The following is a 20,676-nucleotide window of genomic DNA, read 5'->3' on the forward strand; positions in this document are numbered from 1 at the left end:
TCCAGGATTCATTTAGCAGTGGCACTGTAATACCATCTTTGAATGCAGTAGCTAGATACTAATTTGGCTCCTTCTGGGAAGGAAAATTATACATAAAATAATTGCACTTTTAAAATTATATATATGGGAAGAAGTGTGTGTATGTTGTGTGCATGAGAGAGAACTAGGCAGTCAAGGGATGAAAAATCATGGAAATCTATTGTTTTTATCTGTCCAGCATCCCTTCTATTATCTGCTCATAACAGCATATTTGCCACCCTTGGGACAATCAAACCTCCCCTATATTTTGTGATTTTAAAGGAGCTTCTAAACACAGGAACCCCTGGCCCAGAAATCATAGGTGTGGATCCATAATAAAACTGGACCAATCAGATTTTCCCTACTGGGGATTTTAATCTTGAGTGTTGTCACACATAAAAAGTGGAAGAAGTTATAGAATTAAGTTATCTAATGGCAGTTTCCCATTGAATGATGCAGAAGTTCTTACTACCGAAATACCTGGAATTATCTTAGTCCTATCCTTCTTTAAGACCTGACTGCTCAATTCTTCCTTCAAGTCTATGAGCACCCAAGTACCTTGCCTATAAATCTATGATAAACCTAGTATCTGTTTTAAAAATCCCCTTTATTGCTTGCAACCAAAAACCCCTAACTGGTAGAATCATTGCCATTAATAATTGAGAAAATCTAATGCAAAAATTAAGGCATCAATGACTTGATCTGGGCCTCCAACAGGGGAGATAAAGGTCTGCTAGGGTCAAGTAGGAGTCATTATGAATGAATACAAAATTTATGTGAAAAGGGAAAACTTGATATTAATGATTATAAAGACTGGAGTTACAACCACTGTTTCTGAACATAAATGGACCAGTGAAGATATTCTGGTCACAGACTCCTGAGAAATAGAAGACAATGGCAATAGCTATAACTTTAGAGTATGGCACACAAACCAATTCCTTCACTCTGTTGCCATCCTTATTCTACATATTTTGACCATCTGCACAACTTTCATGGGCCTTAATTAATTCAGTAGTCCTATTCTCCTATTCAGGAATCTCAAGGTCTATGAGGCATGTAACAATGTTTTATGTCTTATAGAATATGTGGATTAATGACGAACACCCAACCAGACAACCGACAGTGAACACATTTGTTTTTCTCTTATTCTAATTGCAAAATATAGATTGAAAGGTGAAAGAAGATCATATGAAGGGAAAATAAAATATGACAAATGACATGTTAGTCTATTAGAGGAAGAAAGCATGATTTTTATTAACTCAATTATAATAACTATTATAAATTTACCTGCACCTCTGAAACATTATAGTGTCCTGGACCTGGAACAGCTTTCTCAGTGTTAGAGGCAACAGTAAAAGTACTTTCTCTGGCAGCCAAAGAAAGGAATGGTGCATAGCCACCTATGAAAGTAAAATCATATCACCGGCAGATAAGATAGGATTCTAATAATTTCAGAGAAAAAGCACTCAAAATGTATAAAATCATTTGGTAACATCAATTGTTGAGACTGTATTATTAGAACTAATGTCTAGCTACAGAAGTTTTTGCATTTCAAAAATTCTATGTAAGAGCAGAATTTGTATTAATATACATTAAGAACCTACAGAACTGGACTTACTAAACACCAGAAAAAATATCTAAAGAAAATAAGTCTTTTTTCTTCTAAGCATATTTGGTTGAGATGAAAATGGAAGTTCTATTTAACTGATAAAATATTTTCATCCTCAGACGATCACAGTTTTATATATTGGAAAAACATATTAATTATAGAGAATAGCATATATGAATTTGTAGGCAGAGCCTAGATAGAAATAATTTAAAGTGAGCTTACGGCAAGTAATTAATATGTTTCCTCGCTTTGGTACATAGTTGGCACTCGGTAAATATTTCTTGATTGCCTGACCCAAAACAAAGGTTTATAAATCCAAGATACAAGCAGAGACACACTCAGTAAGTAAACTTAGTAGACAGATTTAGTCTGCTGAAAGATTGATAAAAATTTTCAAGAAATATATCAAGAAAATGAGCATAGTTGAATCAACATAGATACTAAAGAAAAAATGAGAGAAAATAGAGCAGCTATATTCAACAGGTAATAAAAGAATGAAAGTGAGGACTCAAAACTTGTGAGAATCTTGTAAAACTAAGGACAATGTACACTATGAAGATTAATGGTGATAATTAGTACAGTTTAAAAGCTTGCTAATCTGGACTAATAATATATTTTTAAAACCAGAAATAAAGTTTCTTTTGAGGCCTTCATGTATTAAAATGCAACTGAAATCAAAAGTTATTTGTGTTGGGTATTAAAGCACAAAAGAGGTGAGTCAAATGCAGACCTTACCCTTAAAAAGCAACAACCTACTGAAGCATTAAGAAAAGTACTAAAATAATTTTAAACATGGAAAAATATCTGAAGTGCTAAAAAATGCCCAGAGGGTCAAAAAGAGGGGAAGTTCTCAACCACACTGAGGTGATTAGAAAAAGCTTCATGGGGGAGGAGAGAAGAGGGCGGAAGAGTAAGACGCGGAGATCACCTTCCTTCCCACAGATACAGAAATACATCTAAACGTGGAACTGCTCCTACAGAACACCCACTGAACGCTGGCAGAAAACGTCAGACCTCCCAAAAGGCAAGAAACTCCCCCCGTACTTGGGCAGGGCAAAAGAAAAAAGAAATAACAGAGACAAAAGAATAGGGACGGCACCTGCACCAGTGGGAGGGAGCTGTGAAGGAGGAAAGGTTTCCACGCACTAGGAGCCCCTTCGCGGGCAGAGACTGCGGGTGGCAGAGGGGGGAAGCTTCGGAGCCACGGAGGAGAGCGCAGCCACAGAGGTGCGGAGGGCAAAGCGGAGAGATTCCCGCACTTCCCGCACGGAGGCTCGGCGCTGACCAGCACTCACCAGCCCGAGAGGCTTGTCTGCTCCCCCGCCGGGGCGGGCGGGGCTGGGAGCTGAGGCTCGGGCTTCGGTCGCAGGGAGAGGACTGGGGTTGGCGGCGTGAACACAGCCTGAAGGGGTTAGTGCACCACAGCTAGCCGGGAGGGAGTCCGGGAAAAAGTCTGCAGCTGCCGAAGAGGCAAGAGACTTTTTCTTCCCTGTTTCCTGGTGCGCGAGGAGAGGGGATTCAGAGCGCCGCCTAAACGAACTTCAGAGACGGGCGCGAGCCGCAGCTAACAGCGCGGATCCCATAGCAACAGGGGCCCAGAGGGAAAAACGGAGAGATTCCCGCACAAAGGCTCGGCGCCGAGCAGCGCTCACCAGCCCGAGAGGCTTGTCTGCTCCCCCGCCGGGGCGGGCGGGGCTGGGAGCAGAGGCTCGGGCTTCGGTTGGATCGCAGGGAGAGGACTGGGGTTGGCGGCGTGAACACAGCCTGAAGGGGTTAGCGCACCACAGCTGGCTGGGAGGGAGACCGGGAAAAAGTCTGCAGCTGCCGAAGAGGCAAGAGACTTTTTCTTGCCTCTTTGTTTCGCGGCGCGCAAGGAGAGGGGATTCAGAGCGCCGCCTAAACGAACTCCAGAAACTGGCGCGAGCCGCGGCTATCAGCGCGGACCCCAGAGACGGGCGTGAGACGCTGGGGCTGCTGTTGCCGCCTCCAAGAAGCCTGTGTGCGAGCACAGGTCACTCTCCACACCGCCCCTCCCGGGAGCCCGTGCAGCCCGCCACTGCCAGGGTCCCGTGATCCAGGGACAACATCCCCCGGGAGAACGCACTGCGCGCCTCAGGCTGCTGCAACGTCACGCCGGCCTCTGACGCCGCAGGCTCGCCCCGCCTCCTCTGTACCCCTCCCTCCCCGCGGCCTGGGTGAGCCAGAGTCCCCGAAGCAGCTGCTCCTTTAACCCTGTCCTGTCTGGGCGGGGAACAGACGCCCTCAGGCGACCTACACGCAGAGGTGGGTCCAAATCCAAAGCTGATCCCCAGGAGCTGTGCGAACAGAGAAGAGGAGGGGAAATCTGTCCCAGCAGCCTCAGAAGAAGCGGATTAAAACTCCACAAACAACTTGATGTGCCTGCATCTGTTGAATACCTGAATAGACAACGAATCATCCCAAATTCAGGAGGTGGACTTTGGGAGCAGGATATATTAATTTTTCCCCTTTTCCTTTTTTTTTTGTGAGTGTATATGTATATGCTTCTGGGGGAGATTTTGTCTGTATAGCTTTGCTTTACAATAGCTTTATTTTACTTCACTATATTATAGCTTCTTTCTTTCTTTTCTTTCTTTCTTTCTTTCTTTCTTTCCTTCCTTCCTTCCTCCTTCCTTCCTTCCTTCCTTCCTTTCTTTCTTTCTTTCTATTTTTTCTCCCTTTTACTCTGAGCCGTGTGGACGAAAGGCTCTTGGTGCTTCAGCCAGGCATCAGGGCCGTACCTCGGAGGTGGGAGAGCCAACTTCAGGACACTGGTCCACAAGAGACCTCCCAGCTCCACGTAATACCAAACGGCAAAAATCTCTCAGAGATCTCCATCTCAACATCAAGACCCAGCATCATTCAATGACCAGCAAGCTACAGTGCTGAACACCCTATGCCAAATAACTAGCAAGACAGGAACACAGCCTCATCCATTAGCAGAGAGGCTGCCTAAAATCATAATAAGGCCACAGACACCCCAAAATACACCACCAGACGTGGACGTGCCCACCAGAAAGACAAGATCCAGCCTCATCCACCAGAGCTCAGGCACTAGTTCCCTCCACCAGGAAGCCTACACAACCCACTGAACCAACCTTAGCCACTGGGGACAGATACCAAAAACAACGGGAACTACAAACCTGCAACCTGTGATAAGGAGACCCCAAACACAGTAAGATAAGCAAAATGAGACGACAGAAAAACACACAGCAGATGAAGGAGCAGGGTCAAAACACACTAGACTTAACAAATGAAGAGGAAATAGGTAGTCTACCTGAAAAAGAATTCAGAATAATGATAGTAAGAATGATCCAAAATCTTGGAAATAGAATAGACAAAATGCAAGAAGCATTTAACAAGGACGTAGAAGAACTAAAGAGGAATCAAGCAATGATGAAAAACACAATAAATGAAATTAAAAATACTCTAGATGGGATCAATAGCAGAATAACTGAGGCAGAAGAAAGGATAAGTGACCTGGAAGATAAAATGGTGGAAATAACTACTGCAGAGCAGGATAAAGAAAAAAGAATGAAAAGAACTGAGGACAGTCTCAGAGACCTCTGGGACAGCATTAAACGCACCAACATTCGAATTATAGGGGTCCCAGAAGAAGAAGAGAAAAAGAAAGGGACTGAGAAAATATTTGAAGAGATTATAGTTGAAAACTTCCCTAATATGGGAAAGGAAATAGTTAATCAAGTCCTGGCAGCACAGAGAGTCCCATACAGGATAAACCCAAGGAGAAACACGCCAAGACACATATTAATCAAACTGTCAAAAATTAAATATAAGGAAAACATATTAAAGGCAGCAAGGGAAAAAAAACAAATAACACACAAGGGAATCCCCATAAGGTTAACATCTGATCTTTCAGCAGAAACTCTGCAAGCCAGAAGGGAGTGGCAGGATATACTTAAAGTCATGAAGGAGAAGAACCTACAACCAAGATTACTCTACCCAGCAAGGATCTCATTCAAATGTGATGGAGAAATTAAAACCTTTACAGACAAGCAAAAGCTGAGAGAGTTCAGCACTACCAAACCAGCTTTACAACAAATGCTAAAGGAACTTCTCTAGGCAAGAAACACAAGAGAAGGAAAACACCTACAATAACAAACCCAAAACATTTAAGAAAATGGGAATAGGAACATACATATCAATAATTACCTTGAATGTAAATGGATTAAATGCTCCCACCAAAAGACACAGGCTGGCTGAATGGATACAAAAACAAGACCCGTATATATGCTGTCTACAAGAGACCCACTTCAGACCTAGAGACATATACAGACTGAAAGTGAGGGGATGGAAAAAGATATTCCATGCAAATGGAAATCAAAAGAAAGCTGGAGTAGCAATTCTCATATCAGACAAAATAGACTTTAAAATAAAGACTATTACAAGAGACAAAGAAGGACACTATATAATGATCAAGGGATCGATCCAAGAGGAAGGTATAACAATTGTAAATATTTATGCACCCAACATAGGAGCACCTCAATACATAAGGCAAGTACTAACAGCCATAAAAGGGGAAATCGACAGCAACACAATCATAGTAGGGGACTTTAACACCCCACTTTCACCAATGGACAGATCATCCAAAATGAAAATAAATAAGGAAACACAAGCTTTAAATGATACATTAAACAAGATGGACTTAATTGATATTTATAGGACATTCCACCCAAAAACAACAGAATACACATTTTTCTCAAGTGCTCATGGAACATTCTCCAGGATAGATCATATCTTGGGTCACAAATCAAACCTTGGTAAATTTAAGAAAATTGAAATCGTATCAAGTATCTTTTCCGACCACAATGCTATGAGACTAGTTATCAATTACAGGAAAAGATCTGTAAAAAATACAAACACATGGAGGCGACACAATACACTACTTAATAACGAAGTGATCACTGAAGAAATCAAAGGGGAAATCAAAAAATACCTATAAACAAATGACAATGGAGATACGACGACCCAAAACCTATGGGATGCAGCAAAAGCAGTGCTAAGAGGGAAGTTTATAGCAATACAAGCCTACCTCAAGAAACAGGAAACATCTCGAATAAACAACCTGACCTTGCACCTAAAGCAATTAGAGAAAGAAGAACAAAAAAACCCCAAAGCCAGCAGAAGGAAAGAAATTATAAAGATCAGGTCAGAAATAAATGAAAAAGAAATGAAGGAAACAATAGCAAAAATCAATGAAACTAAAAGCTGGTTCTTTGAGAAGATAAACAAAATTGATAAACCATTAGCCAGACTCATCAAGAGAAAAAGGGAGAAGACTCAGATCAATAGAATTAGAAATGAAAAAGGAGAAATAACCACTGACACTGCAGAAATACAAAAGATCATGAGAGATTACTACAAGCAACTCTATGCCAATAAAATGGACAACCTGGAAGAAATGGACAGATTCTTAGAAATGCACAAACTGCCGAGACTGAACCAGGAAGAAATAGAAAATATGAACAGACCAATCACAAGCACTGAAATTGAAACTGTGATTAAAAACCTTCCAACAAACAAAAGCCCAGGACCAGATGGCTTCACAGGTGAATTCTATCAAACATTTAGAGAAGAGCTAACACCTATCCTTCTCAAACTCTTCCAAAATATTGCAGAGGGAGGAACACTCCCAAACTCATTCTACGAGGCCACCATCACCCTGATACCAAAACCAGACAAAGATGTCACAAAGAAAGAAAACTACAGGCCAATATCACTGATGAACATAGATGCAAAAATCCTCAACAAAATACTCGCAAACAGAATCCAACAGCACATTAAAAGGATCATACACCATGATCAAGTGGGGTTTATCCCAGGAATGCAAGGATTCTTCAATATACGCAAATCAATCAATGTGATACACCATATTAACAAATTGAAGGAGAAAAACCATATGATCATCTCAATAGATGCAGAGAAAGCTTTCGACAAAATTCAACACCCATTTATGATAAAAGCCCTGCAGAAAGTAGGCATAGAGGGAACTTTCCTCAACATAATAAAGGCCATATATGACAAACCCACAGCCAACATTGTCCTCAATGGTGAAAAACTGAAACCATTTCCACTAAGATCAGGAACAAGACAAGGTTGCCCACTCTCACCACTATTATTCAACATAGTTTTGGAAGTGTTAGCCACAGCAATCAGAGAAGAGAAAGAAATAAAAGGAATCCAAATCGGAAAAGAAGAAGTAAAGCTGTCACTATTTGCAGATGACATGATACTATACATAGAGAATCCTAAAGAGGCTACCAGAAAACTCCTAGAGCTAATCAATGAATTTGGTAAAGTAGCAGGATACAAAATTAATGCACAGAAATCGCTTGCATTTCTATACACTAATGACGAAAAATCTGAAAGTGAAATTAAGAAAACACTCCCGTTTACCATTGCAACAAATAGAATAAGATATCTAGGAATAAACCTACCTAAGGAGACAAAAGACCTGTATGCAGAAAATTATAAGACACTGATGAAAGAAATTAAAGATGATACAAATAGATGGAGAGATATACCATGTTCCTGGATTGGAAGAATCAACATTGTGAAAATGACTCTACTACCCAAAGCAATCTACAGATTCAATGCAATCCCTATCAAACTACCACTGGCATTTTTCACAGAACTAGAACAAAAAATTTCACAATTTGTATGGAAACACAAAAGACCCCGAATAGCCAAAGCAATCTTGAGAACGAAAAATGGAGCTGGGGGAATCAGGCTCCCTGACTTCAGACTATACTACAAAGCTTCAGTAATCAAGACAGTTTGGTACTGGCACAAAAACAGAAATATAGATCAATGGAACAGGATAGAAAGCCCAGAGATAAACCCACACACATATGGTCACCTTATCTTTGATAAAGGAGGCAAGCATATACAGTGGAAAAAAGACAGCCTCTTCAATAAGTGGTGCTGGGAAAACTGGACAGGTACATGTAAAAGTATGAAATTAGAACACTCCCTGACACCATGCACAAAAATAAACTCCAAATGGATTAAAGACCTAAGTGTAAGGCCAGACACTATCAAACTCTTAGAGGAAAACATAGGCAGAACACTCTATGACATACATCACAGCAAGATTCTTTTTGACCCAGCTCCCAGAGAAATGGAAATAAGAACACAAATAAACAAATGGGACCTAATGAAACTTAAAAGCTTTTGCACAGCAAAGGAAACCATAAACAAGACCAAAAGACAACCCTTAGAATGGGAGAAAATATTTGCAAATGAAGCAACTGACAAAGGATTAATCTCCAAGATTTACAAGCAGCTCATGCAGCTCAATAACAAAAAAACGAACAACCCAATCCAAAAATGGGCAGAAGACCTAAATAGACATTTCTCCAAAGAAGATATACAGATGGCCTACAGACACATGAAAGAATGCTCAACATCATTAATCATTAGAGAAATGCAAATCAAAACTACAATGAGATATCATCTCACACCGGTCAGAATGGCCATCATCAAAAAATCTAGAAACAATAAATGCTGGAGAGGGTGTGGAGGAAAGGGAACACTCTTGCACAGTTGGTGGGAATGTAAATTGATACAGCCACTATGGAGAACAGTATGGAGGTTCCTTAAAAAACTACAAATAGAACTACCATACGACCCAGCAATCCCACTACTGGGCATATACCCTGAGAAAACCATAGGTCAAAAAGTGTCATGTACCACAATGTTCATTGCAGCTCTATTTACAATAGCCAGGACCTGGAAGCAACCTAAATGTCCATCGACAGACGAATGGATAAAGAAGATGTGGCACATATATACAATGGAATATTACTCAGCCATAAAAAGAAATGAAATGGAGGTATTTGTAATGAGGTGGATGGAGTTAGAGTCTGTCATACAGAGTGAAGTAAGTCAGAAAGAGAAAAACAAATACAGTATGCTAACACATATATACGGAATCTAAGGAAAAAAAAAAAAAAAAAAAAAAAGGCCATAAAGAACCTAGTGGCAAGACGGGAATAAAGACACAGACCTACTAGAGAATGGACTTGAGGATATGGGGAGGGGGTGGGGTGAGATGTGACAGGGTAAGAGAGTGTCATGGACATATATACACTACCAAATGTAAAATAGATAGCTAGTGGGAAGCAGCCGCATAGCACAGGGAGATCAGCTCGGTGCTTTGTGACCACCTAGAGGGGTGGGATGGGGAGGGTGGGAGGGAGGGAGATGCAAGAGGGAAGAGAAATGGGAACATATTGTATATGTATAACTGATTCACTTTGTTATAAAGCAGAAGCTAACACACTATTGTAAGGCAATTATACTTCAATAAAGATGTTTAAAAAAAAAAAAAAGAAAAAGAAAAAGCTTCATGAATGATGTTAAAACTCTGGGTGTTAATTTAGTGACTGATGGTTTGAATTTGCTATCCCAAAGCAAAAACAAACAAACAAACAAAACAACACAAGGACCATAACAGAAATCCTTAAAAGGAAGCCAAGTTTTGAGAAACCCAGGACAGCAGTTGAAATGTTCCAAATCGGGGTAAGCAACCAAAGAACAAGATACAGATTGCAATCAAAACACACATATAAGCACACAGAAATCAAGCTACAGATTATATAAGGTGAATAGTGAAAATAACCAGAGAGTGTTCTACCAAGCAGCAGGAAAATATGTCCTACAAACTGGAGAAAAGTCAATGAAAAGAAACACATTTAGGAATGAGAAGATGGAATTAGCACAAAAAACATTAAAGTATCTATTATAAATATTCTTCATATGTTCAATAAGGTAGAAGAAAGATGAACATGATGAGGAGATAAAGATATAAAAAAGACCCAAATCAAACTTCTGAAATGAAAAGTATACTGAATGGGATTAACAACTAATTTTATGTGGGTTAATAAAAGACATTTTTTCTCAATTCTTAATCACTTTAAAAAAAATTGACTGTTTTAAGCAAAAATAATTTCAATTTATTGTGGCATTACAGCATATGTAGAAATAAAATATATGGCCACAATAGCACAAAGAATGAGATGGGGAAAACAGAAGCACACTGTTGTATGGCTCATATTCTATACATGAAGTGGTACAATATTATTTGAAGGTAGATTGTGATAAATTAGACATGTATATTGTAAACCCTAGAGCAACCACTAAGTAATAAAAGAAAGAGGTACAGCTAGTAAACCAATAGTGGAGATAAAAACAGAACCATTTTTTTAAAAACTCAAATCATTCAACTGTGTTAGCGAAAGAAGAAGAGAAACAAAGAACAGATGAGATAAATACATAACAAATAGCAAGAGAGTAAATTTAAACACAACAATATTGATAGTGAAATTAAATGGAAAAGTTCTAAATGCCCCAACTAAAAGAGATTGTCAGATTAGATAAAAAAGCAAGACCCAACTTTATGGTGTCTATAGGAAACCCTCTTAAAACATAAAGACACAGAGGTTAAAAATAAAAGGATGAAAGAAGATATACCACGCATCCATGTATCAAAGAAAGCTGGAGTGACTGAATTAAAATCAGACAAAGCAGATTTTAGAACAAAGAATACCAGGAATAAGAGAGACATTTCATTGTGTTAAAGGGGTCATTTCATCAATATGATTTAATAATCCATTAAAAAAAGCAAGGAATTAATTGCCATAAAAATTAGAATAGTGCTTACCTGTAGGGGAGAGGGAAAGGGTTATGACTGGAAAAGAAAATTTTGCAATGTTATATTTCTTTACTTGAGTATTCACTTTTTAAGTTATTTAAATTTTATGCAATTTTCTGCATCAGTATTTCATCTCACAATTAAAGGTATATTTTTTAAAATTTATGTTCATTTAGGTAACGTGAGATAGATATGAAAACTAAGAAAGCTAAGCTCAGGCTAGTTCTGAGGCAGCTGTCATCAGAACATTGCAGAGATTCTAACTGAATCTATTTAAAGAAACATAAAATGCATTGCAAAATACTAAAATTCATATAAAAATGGGGGGAAAAAAAACCCCAAACAATAGCCCCATGTGTTCAAGAAAGCCAGTACTCATAAAATCTTCACTGAAGTTTCCCAACATTAATCACAAAAGAATCTTTCATCAATAGGTTAAAAGTTTGTATGAAATATTGAGCTCAAGTAAAACCACAAGAAAATTTAAATGTTTATACTAATAAGCTCCATAAGAGAAGGGACTTTTCTGTTTTATTCATAACTATATGCCTACTGTGTAGTTAGGGTGACAAACTGTCTTAGTTTGCCCAGGACACAGGACTTGTAGTGCTAAAATCAGGACATTCCCAGATAAACCAGGATGGTTGGTCTCCCTATCATACTGTCGTGCATATTAAACAATAAATATAGAATAGGTGATATTCTAAACTACACCTTTAGTCATTCATTCAGCAATACTGAATGCTTTATTACGTGTCAGAGAGAGGCAGTTAGGATACAATAATGAATAAGCTAAAACCCTTGCCTCAAATTGTGGGGAAGCCAAACAAACAAACAATTACATTACAAACAGTGCTGCTAATAATTAAGATACAAAATATAGGAGAAGACGATTCTGGCACATCAGGGTTGGTGGAGTGAAATATTAAAAGTTTGATTTGGGACATATGACTATACTGACATGTTAAGTTCCAACAATAAATGATAAATCAAACTGACAGGTAGAAAGAAGAAATGAAGAATATAGGAGAAGATAAGATTCGAGAAGAACGAAGTAAGTTCAGTTTGAGATATATTAAGTTTGTGGCACCAACAGCAGAAGATAAATCAGACTGGCATGAAGCAATAAAAGTCAGTCTATTTTTTGAGAAAGAAGGTGGGTGGCGTGGGATAAAGGACAAGTTCTGCAGCCACAACTACAGTACAAAGCAAGCAGGGCATTCTTCACATAAAAGCAATAACTAGATCTTTGAAACATATACTCATCTTCAGGGATACCAACATTTATATAGCAATCACATACATATTTTTATTTAAACTTAAATAAAGGTAGAATTCCCTGAAATGGTCTCCCTAAATTCTGAACGGCTAATAAGATAAAACCATTATTGCCAGCATAAGCACATAGGCAGGAGTACAAGACCATGGACAGCTCATGCTTCTGTGGCAGATAAAACTGCTTTCCCATCAAAGAAGAAATTTGGCAAAGAATATATTAAGAACCACTGTCACCCAGCCTAGATAACTAATATAGAACCAGTACAGATAACTAATATATGCTAATATGGGGTACCATTTGTTATGTAAATCAAGCTCAAAAAGCAATGAAATACTCCTTAGCACAATAATGCCAGGAGCAGTCACATTATTAAAAGGACTATGTTTTTATCATATTTTACTAGGCTGGTCGTTTATGGGAAAGATTTGCTTTAATGAGATAAGATTTGTTTGCTTCTCAGATAATTTGCAAGAAAATCAGGAGCAGCTCTCACTAATCTGGAATCGGAATATCCATTATCTCTCCCACTCATGAAATCAGAGCAGCTCAGTCCTATTCCTTTCCGGCTGCAAATCCTGGGTAGAAATCCCTGATCAACTGGACAAAAGTCAAGGCAATGAAGTTTGAAAATTAATGTGGAAAGAATTTTCTGAGGAAAATATGAAGACAATACACTGGAGGACTGACCAAGCAGCCTACAGTAAGAGGAAAATGATAATTAGAAGAGAAAGGTTGAGAATAAAGAGTATCTGCACCTTTCTTTTGAAGTTCTAAGACTAAGATCTTCTCCTCTTGTGTAATTCAAGGTAACAAGTAAATTACATAAAGTCCCAACATCGCTTTTCCTACATCATACTCTACAAAATTTCCCTGACCCTTAAATAAGTGTGCATACTTCTGTATAGTCCAGTGTGTTACTGATCTCAAAGAGGTGTAAAGCAGAAGGTACCCAGGAAAGAGGTAACAGCTACTTTTAAATTATCTTGCCAGGGAATCCTGTAGAGAAATGACTAAAGAAACACCTATAACTTCTATTGATTATTATTATTAGCATGTCAGTGCTGAGTATTACTAAAACAGGGTTCTATAGGATGCAGCTGCTCAAAGTTCCCAAGTTCCCAAGAAAACAGGGTTCTATAGGATGCAGCTGCTCAAAGTTCCCAAGTTCCCAAGAAAACAGGGTTCTATAGGATGCAGGTGCTCAAAGTTCCAAAGTTCCCAAATTTTCTAGTTTCCTTCATAGGTCAACAAGGCACAATTCTATAAAACAGTAAAAGAAGGGCCTTGCAAACCCCAGTTACTGATCTCTAAGCAAAGTTCACACAAGTCAGATTATGAGTTTTTAATTCTGCTATGTGTAACTCATTAGATTTTTTTAAACTTTATTTCAAGAATTACTGTTTTATTTCTTTTACATACGTGTTAAGGTATTGAGCTAAAAACTGAGACTAACACAGTCGAGATCTTGGTTATTGCCCTCAATAATCTCACACTTTAATGTGGCAGCCAGATAAGTTAACAGATAATTACAATATAGTATCAAAGTGCTTTGAGTCATTAGGAGTCAAAGAAGAAAAACCTGAGACAGAGTGGAGTCAAAGAACAACTTCACTTTACCTGAGGCTCAAAGAATAAGTAGGAATTAGCCAAGTAAGGAAAGAAAAGAGAGCTTACTCAGCAAAGGTAGCAGCAGGTACAAAGGCATGGAGGTGAATGAACATGAATTTATAGACAATGCAGAGTTGGAACTGCTGATATGTAGGTTAAGTGCTGGTGGAGGTGTGGTGCCTGGAAAGATCAGGTTAAGTGAGAGACCAGGTTAGGGATCATGAAGAATCTTATGCACCTCCTTATGTTAAGGAGTTCAGATTTTAAGCTTAGTGTTAAAAGGAATTTTTTAAACAAATAATATAATTATATCTTAGGAAGATTACATTAGCCATAAGACAGAAGTTGTTAGAGACTGAAACAGAGAAACCAGAAATATTTTATTGGTTTATTTCAGAATAAAAATAACAAATCCCAAACTAAGTCAAGGGCAGTTAAATGAAGAAAGGGAACCAGTTTGAGAATGAGAAGAGAAAATCAACAGGTTCTAATGATCAATGGGAGTGATCAGTCAGAGGAAAAAAAGGAGTCTAAAATAATTCCAAAGCTAAAAGTTTATAAGCAACTGACAGGGCATTTTTTTTCAAAGGAGTCTGTGATGGTAGGGAAATGATAAGTTCAGACACCTGGAATTTCAGATGCCAGAGACCACCCAGGTAGAGATGTCCAAAAAAAGTAATTGGCAATGCAAAGGCCTGATGATCAGGAGAAAGCTCATCTTAGAGATATGAATCACCTGTATCTCTAAAGACTGTTACGGGAGTCATCAGAATCATAGATAGCAGCTGAAGCTATGGATTTGAATGAAAAAGTAAACATGAGAAAAGCAACAAGCAAAGGATGGGAAGTACAGTATATAAACATTTAAAAGGTATTTAGAAAAATAAAAACCTTTAAAGAAGACTATGGAGGGTTGGTTGAAGAGGGGAAAAATGATACCTGATTCAGCATTTAACAAATGTTTACTAGGTCCCAACCATGTATCAGGCACTGTTCCAAGACAATAGTTGGAAAAAGAACCAGGAAAAAATGATGTTACAAACACCAAGGGAAGAAATATCTCTAAAAAGACAATGGTCAGTTGTGTCAAAATAAAATAAGGATTGAAAAGTATCATAAGTGTAAGCATTTTCGGTGGTCGTCAGTGGCTAATAAATAGGTAGGGAGTTAATGCTTAAAAGGACTCAGGTGCATTAAATAAAGACACATAATAAGCTCCAAGAACACTGATATCAATAGCAGAAGCTGAAAAGCAGTAAAATTCAAGATTAAAACAATGACAAATGACAAATTTGTACTCCAAAGAAACTTAAATCAACCTAACACCCTAATCTCATCAAACATGTTAACAGAGTAGTGGATCCTGGCATTTGTTTAAAAATACAGGAAGAGTGTGACAATAGGGAAAATGCAGGCTAACAAGGGAAAAAGTGTAATTTGGATGGTATTAAGCCCCACAAAAATCATGAGATTAGAAAAAGCAGAAAGCAAATAAGAAGTATTTATTAAAAGTCACCCCCTAGCCACTAATTGCTAACAAATGAGAGCAAATAATTATTTAAATTATCCATTCCCACCCCACCTCTCAAAGAGTACAGCTTTTCTTTACAGAATGTGGGATAAACAGGCTCTCGTTAAGTATATTGAAAAAGATGGGGATGGTAAGATAGGAAGCATCTACCTGAAAAAATACATGGGACTATCTTTAAAAGGTATTCCAAAACAGAAATATAAAAGTTATATCTCAGTAAATTAATGTTTCTCTGGTTAGTTAGGAAAGGTGTGTGAGGCAGGCAGAATTACAAAGAAAAGAGACAGAAAGCGGTAAGAAGTACACAGGAGATTTGGAGACTCACATAGTCAACGGGGCCAGGAAATAAAAATCCTAGATCTAATCTGTACCATTTAAAGTATGATGTGGACAACCACTGTAAAATCAAAAGTCGTCACCATACGCTTACTGGCCTTGTGAAATGCGACAAATTATTTTACCAGTTACCATCTGTAAAATAAGGATAGTATTCTCCCTGCCTGCTTCATGTGTTATACTTATGAAGTGGTACTATAGTGTTTAACTCAGGCACACAGAAGCGGAGCAGGCTGAAAGTGAGGCGCCTGTCACAGAAGGCTTGCCTTTCTCTACACCTTACCTGTTGCCTGCTGCTTCAGGAACGGTACCTGGTAGGATCCAGGACCCACATGATCCTCAGTGCTGCCACCTTCAGCCAATTTAAGCGCACGGGGAGCCCGAGCATACATAATGGCGTGGGGGGAAGGGTGGGCGGCTGCAAAGGGATTAAAAACAGGGAGGCTAGAAGAGATGTGGAGCAAAAAGAAGCCGTCAACAATTTCAGGAGGCCCGGGAAGAACTTCTGTAAATGGAGGTGCTAGCGCAGGGGCTATCGCCCCACCTGCTCACTGGTGTCAGAATACTCCCAGGTCGATTTCTAGCCGCGTGGAAAATTGAAAAGGAGTATGAGCACAGGTAAGACATCCCACAGGTTCATCCGTTCACCAACCGAGAGCACAAGCGCGCCTCCAAGGAAGGAGGTTAAATAGTAGGCGCCCGCCCCTCTGCTTCCGGAACTGGCTCCGCCCATTTCTTTCCACCCGGAAGTCTCTGGGAGAGAGGTTCAAGCGCTTTTCCCTGGCCGAGCCCTGGGAGCATGCGCACCGAGCCGCAAGCCTTCCCCGCTCGCTCCGCCCCGCGCTCTCGGCGTCCTCCAGCAGAGGGCGGGGCCGAGGCTCGCTGCTCCTCTTACTGCGTTGCATCCCGATTCAGGAAAGCTCTAGAAAACGCATTGGAAGGCGTTAGGGGTAATTTGACCGTGGTCTATTTCCCCTTTAATCCCCCTTAAGTCAGTTAGGGCGCCTGGGAAGAGACTAGCAAGTACTGTGAAAGAAAAGCCTTAGTGCAAAGGGAAACGCTTCCGCAACCTCATCCCCAACTCCTACCACAACTATACTCGCACCCCAGGGGGAAAGCGCTCTGACTTTATCCCGTAGATAGTCCAAAGGGTGCTAAGAGAAACCCAGAAGGTGGTGGTGACAAGAAACACAGAGAACCGGGGGAAGGAGACGAAAAACTCACCAACCGAAGCAATGCAAATTCAGGTAACTGAAAGCTGCTCCTGTTGTCAGATACCAGGCAACGGCAGCATTGATTCATTACATTGTGTATAAGTAGAGCAAAGACCTTGCGAAAGCCCAGCCCACCCCACTAAACCAAGGAGGCTCTTAACCTTAGGCGAAAGAAACCAGGCTTCTGTAAAGGCCTTAAGGAGTCTATGTCAGAATCCACCTAAAAGTTGTCTCAGGATTTTTTTTTTTTCCCCAGCAAAGATTCCATCCAGATTCTAACCATTCTAAAGGCTTAAATCCTATCCTATCTTGACCATGCCTTACCCCCAAATGAGCTACAGTACTTTAATGTGTTTCTACTACAAATTTGTATATTTATACTACGGAGGACACGGTTCAGTACTCAATTCTGTGGGTCATTTATTGTGGCTTAATTGTTCCATATATGTTAGAATGCTCTCCATACAAGCCTTATCTGCCTCTCAAGAATGTATCTGTAGTACGTTTTTTCCTACTCAGTCGCTTCCTGAATAATCATTTAGTCACTTAAAAAACGCTTACTGGCATATGCCGTAGGTTCAGTATCCTGCTAAGTTATGGGGATGCAAAGATATAAGAAAGTCTTCATCCTCAGCGGTTCTGTATCTAATGGAAAAAGAGACATGTGGAATCCATAACAAGAGATGACAATAGAGATGAATAAAAAGATAAGAAAAATATTACAGTACTTTGGATACCTCCTCTTCCTACTAAGAAACTAGATACTCAACTATATGGTCACCCCAAAAAGCAAATTCAGATGCCAGCCATTTTGTTGTAGGCACTGGTGAAGGCTCTCACATCCTCCTTCTGGCTTTTCACATCTGCAACAGTCTAGATTACTCTTTCCTGGGGTAGAGTTGGCTTTGAGATTGGAAATGGAAGTGGTAAAGCAGGCTTTATATGCTTCCTGTCTGATTTGATTTTTGTCCACTGGACCTAACCTAACTTAGACAAAAGGAGCTCTTCATAGGTGTATCCTAGTTTATTTGCAGATCTCTAAAGGGGAGTTTGTAGCCTTAAGACCTATGTACCACCTAGGAATGTAGAATTTCTTTATGTTGCCTGCCTCCTCAGTCCATGTTCTTTCCTTAAGGACCTCACAGAGAGGGATAGCTGATCAACTCTAGCATTTCTGGGTCTTGTGGCCAGATCCCATCTAAATATCACACCACTGAGGTACAACCTCTACATTCTTTGATTTTGTAACACCTCGTCTCTAAGAATTCTGTGTTCCTAGCAAAAGACTTTTCTTTGAAAAGTTTTTAGTGTGAAAATCCTTCCTCTATTTCCTTGATTACTGTGGCTGTTCTTCTGTCTACCTTTCCCAGCTATTATTTCCCTCTTACGGTTCAGTAACCAGAATGGTACGCAGTATTTAAGAATTGGAAAATATTTTTAAATGAGAACAGCAACCTTTTTAATTATCTCTTAGTGTGGTAAATATTTCTTAAATAGTTTAGAATGAGTGTACTGCTAAAAAAATTAAAATGTTAACACAGTATTATAATTATTTATGAATACAAAATAAAGAATTTGGTATGAGAATTTGCATTTCTCAGTTCCTGCAAAATAGTTTTAATGCTAACCAACCACACTATACAACCATTTCCATAGTATTAGTAAGAGATGGAAACTGTGTTTGAACTCAGGTTTATTTGACTGCAAAATTTGGGTTCTTTCCGTTTCTCTATGCTGGCTCCCACAAGAATAAACTTTAAAAATAAAGCTTGGGGGGGTGGGAATTTGCTTTAAGTAGCATTAAATACCTTATAAATATTATAAAACTGAATTGTTTTTGAAACTAATTTCTTCAACCCATTATGACTTATTGGTTTTCCATTGTTTTGCTTTTAGTTAAAAAAAAAAAAATCAAGCAACGGTAATAAATCATTTGTCATGTATCAAAATCAAATGAATATACTTTGTCAGGGTTATTAGAGGTCACGTTGTAAAGTGATATGCACTCAAGTTTAAATGGTAAAAATTTTCATTTATATAATGATTTGAAGCTTACAAAGTATATTTTATGTTCAGTACTTTGTTTAATATAAATTTATGTTTCTTTAAACTGCAGATTTGATATTCTGAAATCATGAAATTTCATGAAATGTGTTTTTTTAATTTATTTTTTATTGAAGTGTACTTGGTTTACAATGTTGTGTTAATTTCTGCTCTACAGCAAAGTGACTCAGTTATACACATATATACATTCTTTTTTATATTTTTTTCCATTATGGTTCATCTCAGGATATACAATAGGACCTTGTTGTTTATCCATTCTATATGTAATAGTTTGCATCTACTAGCCCCAAACTCCCAGTCCATCCCTCCCTTAATCCCCTCCTCTTGGCAACCACAGGTCTGTTCTCTATGTCTGTGAGTCTGCTCCTGTTTCGTAGATAGGTTCCTTTGTGCTGTATTTTAGATTCCACATATAAGTGACATCATATGTCTTTCTCTTTCTGACTTACTTCACTTAGTATGGTAAACTCTAGTTGCATCCATGTTGCTACAAATGGCATTATTTTGTTATTTTTTATGGCTGAGTAGTAGTCCATTGTATATATGTACCACAGCTTCTTTATCCATTCATCTCAATGGACATTTAGGTTGTTTCCATGTCTTGGTTACTGTGAATAGTACTGCTGTGAACATTGGGGTGCATGTATCTTTTTGAATTATAGTTTTGTCTATATATATGCCAGGAGTGAGATTGCTGGATCATATGGTAATTCTATTTTTAGTTTTCTGAGGAACCTCCATACTGTTTTCCGTAGTGGTTGCACCAACTTACATTCCCACCAACAGTGTAGGAAGATTCCCCTTCCTCCATACCTTCTCCATCATTTGTTATTTGTAGACATTTTAATGTCTAAATGTCTAAAACTACTACCTCATTGTAGTTTTGATTTTCATTTCATGAAATGTATTTTAAAAATTATACCATATTACCCAATGACCACCTGAGGTTTTTTCACTGACATTCATTGAGCACCTACAATGTGCTAACACTGTGTGAAGCACTTTACATCAATAATCTAAATCATTTCTCACATAACCCATGAGGTAGGCTCTATTAATGTGTCTACTCTATTAATATGATGAGGCTTAGAACCGTTAAATTTCTTATTCAGTGTCACATAGTTAATGAATGATGGAGCTGAATTTAATGCTAGTCAGTTTGACTCTAGAAACTGTTTTCATAGCCATTATTTGGAAAATGCCCCCAACTGGGCTCTACTCCCACACCAAATAATAATTTTTGTATCAATTCTTATTTGAGTGTGGCTGCATGTTTATTTATTTCTAAAAAAGCAAATCTAGAGGTAATCTTTCAGAGGTGAC

General features: G+C 38.7%; 1 protein-coding gene across 5 annotated transcripts in view; it reads right to left on the reverse strand.

Annotated features, from left to right (window-relative positions):
- Positions 1 to 16,739, reverse strand: part of STPG2 (sperm tail PG-rich repeat containing 2) — a 617,593-nt gene extending 600,854 nt beyond the window's left edge. For 3 of the 5 annotated variants that reach the window (XM_059923910.1, XM_059923908.1, XM_059923911.1), the window contains exon 1: positions 16,359 to 16,421. Coding sequence is in view for 1 of the 5 variants with exons in the window: in XM_059923912.1 (XP_059779895.1) it covers positions 1,306 to 1,418; positions 16,359 to 16,467 (222 nt within the window). In the remaining 4 variants the exon portion in view is untranslated. Of the gene's footprint in view, positions 1 to 1,305; positions 1,419 to 16,358 lie in introns of all 5 variants that reach the window. The other 2 variants (XM_059923912.1, XM_059923909.1) reach the window with 2 other exon arrangements.
- Between the last annotated feature and the right edge of the window lie 3,937 nt (positions 16,740 to 20,676).

The sequence above is a fragment of the Balaenoptera ricei genome, chromosome 5 (assembly GCF_028023285.1).
Source record: "Balaenoptera ricei isolate mBalRic1 chromosome 5, mBalRic1.hap2, whole genome shotgun sequence".
In the NCBI taxonomy this organism is placed as follows: Eukaryota; Metazoa; Chordata; class Mammalia; order Artiodactyla; family Balaenopteridae; genus Balaenoptera; species Balaenoptera ricei.